The 6,891-nt window shown below is 41.1% G+C and overlaps 1 protein-coding gene across 1 annotated transcript; it reads right to left on the bottom strand.

Annotated features, from left to right (window-relative positions):
- Nucleotides 1-530: 530 nt before the first annotated feature.
- On the bottom strand, nucleotides 531-1,966 carry LOC147641549 (uncharacterized). The gene is made up of 2 exons (XM_086788267.1): nucleotides 1,693-1,966; nucleotides 531-1,315 (listed from the first exon to the last, which is right to left on the bottom strand). The coding sequence occupies exons 1-2, from the start codon at nucleotides 1,849-1,851 to the stop codon at nucleotides 764-766; spliced, it is 711 nt and encodes a 236-aa protein (XP_086644393.1). The 5' UTR covers nucleotides 1,852-1,966; the 3' UTR covers nucleotides 531-763.
- Between the last annotated feature and the right edge of the window lie 4,925 nt (nucleotides 1,967-6,891).

Below are 6,891 nucleotides of genomic sequence, written 5' to 3'. Positions count from 1 at the left end.
GAGAGAGAGAGAGAGAGAGAGCACCTCTATGGGAGAGTGTAAAAGAGAGAGGGAGTGTGTGTGTGTGTGTATGTGTGTGTGTGTGAGAGAGAGAGAGAGAGAGAGAGAGAGAGAGAGCAAGTGTGTATATGTGTGCATGTGAGAGAGAGAGAGAGAGAACCAACATTTGAAAGTGTGTGTAAGTGCCAGAGAAAGGGAAAGGGTCATGTGCATGTGTGAGAGAGAGAGATGGTTGTAGAGAGGCAATAGTTCTTTTCTAGAACCTTGGTCGGCGACAGCAATGAGCGACTGTACAATAGGAGACAACTAAAGGTTGTAACAAGCTTCCACCTAAAAAGCAGTAGTGTTAATCAAATCGTGTGTAGTCAAGATTTTGTGCTTGCGGTTTGCATGACTCTTTATATAGTGTGAAGATATATATTTATATTTATATTTATATCTCACAAACAGAGGTTCAAAATTCCATAGTGCAACAGAACTAGTAAACTCTTTCTACCATGATACAGTAACCGCTCATTTGAACATTTGCATCCAGTAAGAAAAACCTCATCTAGAACAGCAGAGTATCATAGTAACAATGTACAAGTATATACTACATTTGAGGGGCGGTGTAACCCAGACAAAACTCGCCTTTTGACAGTACCCTACTAGACAAAGATCTTCCAACCAGCTAAGCAAACTCCATCAAGAACCCAAGTTAAAGTTTCTAAGATCTAAGCTGAGCAGCAGGCACTTTCACTTGCTTAGCAGCAGGGACTGTAGGCTAAGCAGAGGCCTTCCGCAAAGACTTGACCTTTGGAGCCGTAGAAGCCTTCTTAGGCGCAGGCTTCTTAGTAGTAGCAGCAGCCTTCTTGGCAGCAGCGTGCTTCTTAGGAGCAGGCGCTGCCTTCTTAACAGACTTCTTCACCGAAGCAGGCTTCACAGGTTCAGGGTTGGGCTTTCCTGCAGGCTTAGGATTTGCAGGCTTCGAAGCTACCTTCGACTTGGCAGCCTTCACAGTTTTTGGTTTCACATGCTTGGCCGCCTTCGCCTTCACAGCGAGCTTGGGAACTTTGGCGGGCTTCTTTGCTCGTGCTGCAGCAGCAGCAGAGGCAGTCTTCTTCGCTGCAGGCTTCTTCAGAGCATCTGAAAGCTTATAGGAATGCTTAACCTGCACCAGCTTCCCGCTCTGGGAGAACTTCTTCACCTGCACAGCCAGCTGCTTCTTGAAATTCGCAGGCAGACCCGCTTTATACTTCTCCTCCAGGAACTTGACGATGGCTGGCTGGCTTGATCCCGTCCTCTCCTTCAAAGCAGCGATCGCATCTACAACCATCTGCAAATTACGCAGAACAGAAAACGTCCGTCAAGCGAAACCGACTAACAAGAGCACTAACCATACAACACTTAAAAAAAATAAAAAAATCGACGGAAAGGACATGATTTTGACAGAATAATCATGACAGGGAGAGGAGCTTCATATCCTAAGAACCCTAAAGACAGCTAGGAAAAGCAGATCCGTAAATCTTCGTCTTTCTACACAGAGAGAAGCGAAGCCCTGTGCAGAACCAGAAAAATCCTAGCCAGAGGGGGACAATTAAGCTAAACCCTGGACAGGGAGGGACAATCAGCGAAAGCAGCATGTAGCCAACTCAACATAAGTATAGAACTAATGAAGACCGCTCATAGAAACAGAACTGGGGAAACCAGCACCTCCAGATAGGTAGGGTGAGTGGAAGGCTTGGAGGATTTGGGGGCTTTAGGCTTCTTCTCCTTGGAAGCCTTCGGAGCCGGCTTGCGATCAGAGCTAACCTCTTCTGCAATTTTGGCAATTGGGGCACGTACAACATCCGAGCTGGGATCAGAAGCCATGGATATGGGGGAGGGCAAGCTCTCACTGTGATGATAAAATTAGAGAGAGAAGAAGGTGGGCAGCAAGGTAAAAAGAATAGGATCCTCACGAGGTAGCTTCAGGCCAGGGAGAGAGCGGATCTATGTAGGTGGTAGGACGACAAAATGGAAGCCTCTGGTTGGTCAGGCTGTTATAAAGCCGGATCGATCCCTTTGCGTAGTTTAAATCTCAACCGTCCGATCAATGAGCAATCTACGGTAAAACTGTTGTCGTAAAAGTGTTGTCTGCCCACAAACCCACTGTCACTCTGTTTCCTGACTCTCATTTTTCTTTCGCACACACACACACACCATTCTAAATACCACCCTCTTGAGTTTTTCTGAGCAAGATGTTTCCAAGCTGTGCTGCCCTTTGCCCTCTTCCCATTTCAATCGTTTTCACCCTCAACAAGCACCCACAGCGTCTACACCTCCCCTCACTTTCTCTTTGAAAAACACACGCCTCCTCTTGACTCCTTGTTTCCTAAGCTCTTTGCCACTGGCCTTCCGGTGTTATTGCTCCACACAAGCTTACCATCGGACACTCTTGTTGCTACACACTCTAAACACCTAGTTCTCAACCAGGAATCAACGATTTCTTCCCTTTCAAAAATGCCTCCATATCACACAAGGAAAGACACTAAAGACATCAATGACTTCTTCATCTTGTCCCTTGACAAATGCATTGCTCCTCCTACATGTGTCCTCGCAACCACTTGATAAGGTGGACCACCAGTAGTCAACAATGCACATCAAAGTGGGCTTAACACACTCAAAGAAACAAAGGCTTCCTTCTTATGCCAGAATACTTTTGTGTCATTATTGTCTTGTGTCTTGTGACAAGTGATAAGCTATAATTACATAAAATAATCATTAATGAAATATTTGTGTCTTTTTTTCCAAACCAATTGTGTCTTGTGACAAGTGATAAACAATATTGGCATAAAATAAACTTTAACGGAAGATTTGTGAAAAAGGTCATCTAATTGCTTTGCATCAATGTAATGCAATTTCCACGATTTCATGGTGCTTTTGGTGCCTCCTTCACAAAACACAGTTCTTCACATGTGGTGTGTCTACAAACCTCTCTCCCTTCTTCACATATATGTATGTAGTCCTTCCTCCCTTCTTCTTTCTTTTCGTTATTGTATGTAGTCTTCCCTCCCTTCTTCACATATATGTATGTAGTCCTCCCTCCCTTCTTCTTTCTTTTCGTTATTCATATGCTTCAAAAAACTCTTCAACTCTAAGACCTCATTCAACTTAACTTGAATTATATTTATTCATAACTATATCATTGCACTTGTGCACTTGCATGTTAGTGATGTTAAAAATAACAACATAAGTAAAACCATATTAAAACATGCTACATGTCATGTTCGCATTATCCTATACATATCTTGCTACATGTCATGTTCGCTTTTCATTTTGTTGAGGCATTGAGTATCGTTGATTCTAAGGTTTTGGAACAATTGATTTAAAACACTACAAGGTTAGCAAACAAGAAGTTAGGAAGTGGTGCTAGTACACACAGGGATTAGAAATGATAAAATTAAAAAGGCACCTAAATGAAAAGGGGGGTTTCTAGAAGAATAAGTATGCAATCATCAAAACAAGAGTGGGGCTTCTCCTCCTCACACATTGTAGATTGTTGCATTCACATTGGACATTTCCTTGAAGCTTCTCTATTGGTGTTGTTGGTTATGCTCCATTGTAGACATAGCTTGGGCCTATTAGTGTGACATCTAGTTGAAGTAAGCTAATGAAGAAGATTATGCACTATAATGCTTGCTACATGTAGAACCGTGTGAGAAAACTTACAGATTGTGAGAGCGGTCTAGCCCACAACTCTTACTTCGCCATGCAGAGATTGAGATATCGAGTGCAACTAGTGCAAATAATGGATGACACCTCTGCACTTATGCCATTGGCATGGTTAATGAGATTATGGTTGATATGCCGCTAGTGTTTTACAAGTGCTATGACATCTGATTTGGTTTACTGGAGTTATGGCATAGTTATAGTGCCATCTTATATAGTCGAGTTCACACTATGGACCTTGTTGTTTCAGTAGTATAACACTTTTTCTTATAATATGTACTCTTAAGTTTTTATGTTATGGTTATAGAGAAATAAGAAGGAAGAAGAAAATTTAGCCATCCATCTCTGTATGTGTGCTTCTCTACTCTTATGTGTGTGTGTGTGTGTGAAGAAGTTTGCTTGCAAGGAGCTTAAGCTCACCCTCTCCCTCGCATTCTTCTCATGGTATCAGAGCATCAATTCACCTAACGAGCTCAAGAAGTCAAGCAAAGGAAGCAGTACACCGGTAAGGGCAACTCCATCTCTTTCCCTTTGATTTAAAAGAAAATCTCTACATAGCTACCAATCAAGGACAATGGTAATAGGCATAGTAGGGCACTATTATATCTTGGAGAGCCCTTGTCGATGAAGCAATGGCATAGTGTATACTATGTTTCAAGTCCAAAGGACCTACTATTATTATTTTAGCCATCCAGAGTCATTTTAGACCCCATTTCGATCGTAAAGTTTTTTGCTCACACTATGTGCAAAAAAGTGACATTTTTTAGTTATGCATGTTTCGTGCAAACTGTTGTGCATAGTAGGGCTTTTGAAGTGCCTATAGGGATTTTGGGATCTTCACATGTATATAGAGATGTATGTTGATATGATTTGGTTCACATAAAGTGGTTGCTATATAGAGATGTATATAGAGATGTATGTTGATATGATTTGGTTCACATAATAGGGTGTTATAGTACCACTTTATGTATCAGATTATTGGAGATTACAAAATCATTGTAAGTGTAGAAGTTATTGTAAGTCTATTTGCCCTATAAAATACTATATTTTGGTGTAGGTGAAGGTAACAATGTTTGATATTCTTTCTTGATTTTTAGCGAGACGTTGTACATAAGAATAACTTCCAAGCATGGAAGTTCAAGAGACAAACTCCTCATGGGGAGAAAGGATATTGGATGTTTATCACAAGGGGGTGTTTTTTTTTGTGAGCAATTTTTAGTGAGATGTTGAACACAAGAAAGCATTTGAGATCTTATAATACTATTAGGCCTCAATTATCATCTTTCTCTCTCTCTCTCTCTCTCTCTCTCTCTCTTCTCTCAATTTACTACAATTTTATAACAACTTTTGAAAAAAGACACCATAGAGAGATGAAACTTTCATTACATTCCAAAGAAAATTACAAGAGTTTTGCATATTATGACAACCACCTATGAGATGTTGAACACAAGTAGAAAGCATTTGAGACCTTATAATACTATTGGCTCAACTATCATCTTTGACTACTCCGACTATTCCAAATTCGCAATAAAGGTGGAAACTTCTCCTCAAAGAAGAGCCTCTTTTTCAATAATGCCAAAGGCTCTCCATATCCCAATGGTTGTTTTGCCACATTCACCTCTATCATGTTCTTGTCTACAAGTTCTACCACCTTCTCTGTGAGCTTCTTGTAGAGCTCATGCACTTATGATATGGTCATCCATGCCTCCAAAAGGCATCCGATCTTGGTTCCTTTTATTTGAGGTGCATGAAAGATGCAAGAGCTTTAATTAAGATGCTTGCAAACATCGTATTATTAGAGGAATTGGTGGATGAAGCCATGAAAATAGAGTGTATGCCTAACCTATGCCAATATAAAGAAATAAGGGGTAGGTGAGGTGGGATGGAACCCTCAAATAAGAGTATTGGTTAATGACAAACTTTATTCTATTTATAGGTTTCAAAAATATCATATAAAAATAACTTTTGAAATCATATACTAAAATATCGAATGCGTATGAGGATGACTTACACCACATAAAGACAATAATGCAATCTCCCTCTCTCTCTCTCTCTCTCTCTCTCTCTCTCTCTCTCTCTCTCTCTCTCTCTCTCTCTCTCTATATTGTTAACTCAATTAACCATAATGTCATAGCAACTTCAACTACAATGTCATAGCACCAACTTAAGTGTACAAAACTATAGCAACATATGGTGAAAATCAACAATTTTTGGCATTACAAGAGATGGATTACATCAAAGAGGGTGTCGTGTGGCTAATGATGGAAGTAAGGTGGCTGCATATTGGGAGCTCTACCAAACGGTGTAGGTGGGAATAGTGATCTCACTAGTTTAGGACGTTATGCCCATGATGACGGCATATGAGGAAGCATGGGGGATGTATGAGGGATTACAGGTTGAAATGGGACCAACAATGGAACACCGGGTGGCCATGAGGAAGCACTCAACCTTGTTGGCCTCATGTGTAGTGGGATGGGTCGAGGAAAGTGGTGGTGGTGATCATGTGGAAATGAGGTCCCCATGTCCCTCTATTGCTCGCGTTGAGCATAATCAATGATGTCTCCCTTGAAATATTGTTGCCCTAAATCATTGGGAAGGTGCAAAAGAGGGAGAAAAGAGCTTGTATATACAAGAACCAAAGCACACCTCAGTATACTCTAGCAAGGATCCTAGTTCTGGCAAAGTAATCTAGAACTGCATCCCCTCAATCGGTGAATGTCCCACACCTACCATACACACTTCTTTCATTTACATATATATATGAGCGAATAACAATAAAAAAGACAATGAATGTGGAACGATTACACTACTTGAAACAAATAACAATGAAGTGAATACCACATACAAAGCTCTAGCCTTTCCCTGTAAAAGCCTCACTATGCTCAACAACGTATCAAATGGGATTCCCATCTGCATCCCCAATGTGTACGGTGGGTTCCCTCTCAAGGTTTAGGTTCTATGAAGACATTGTCATCCACCGTGAAACTTGGGTGATTAGCAGCTACCTTGTTGCCCTGCCTCTCATACTTCGGTTTGCGACTAGATGTGATGTGATGGGGGTGCATAAAGATGGCGATGATGACCAAAACAGAGACCTACATGGACACATGTAACTATGTTAGGGAATTCATGGTGGTTCACTTAAAATCTAAAGTGACTACAATCCACTCTTTCACTCACCTCTTCTCATCCATCTTCCAA

The sequence above is a fragment of the Cibotium barometz genome, chromosome 1 (assembly GCF_041138505.1).
Source record: "Cibotium barometz isolate CiBa-2024 chromosome 1, ASM4113850v1, whole genome shotgun sequence".
NCBI classification, from domain to species: domain Eukaryota; kingdom Viridiplantae; phylum Streptophyta; class Polypodiopsida; order Cyatheales; family Cibotiaceae; genus Cibotium; species Cibotium barometz.
The sequence above is the reverse complement of the archived record's forward strand: the minus strand, read 5'-3'. Positions and strand labels throughout refer to the sequence as shown.

Excerpts from the sequence above, each read along its gene's own strand:
- LOC147641549 (XM_086788267.1), bottom strand. The coding sequence starts at position 1,851 with ATGGCTTCTGATCCCAGCTCGGATGTTGTACGTGCCCCAATTGCCAAA. Across the intron at positions 1,316-1,692 it reads CTCACCCTACCTATCTGGAG|ATGGTTGTAGATGCGATCGC; the intron begins GTGCTGGTTTCC and ends CGTAATTTGCAG.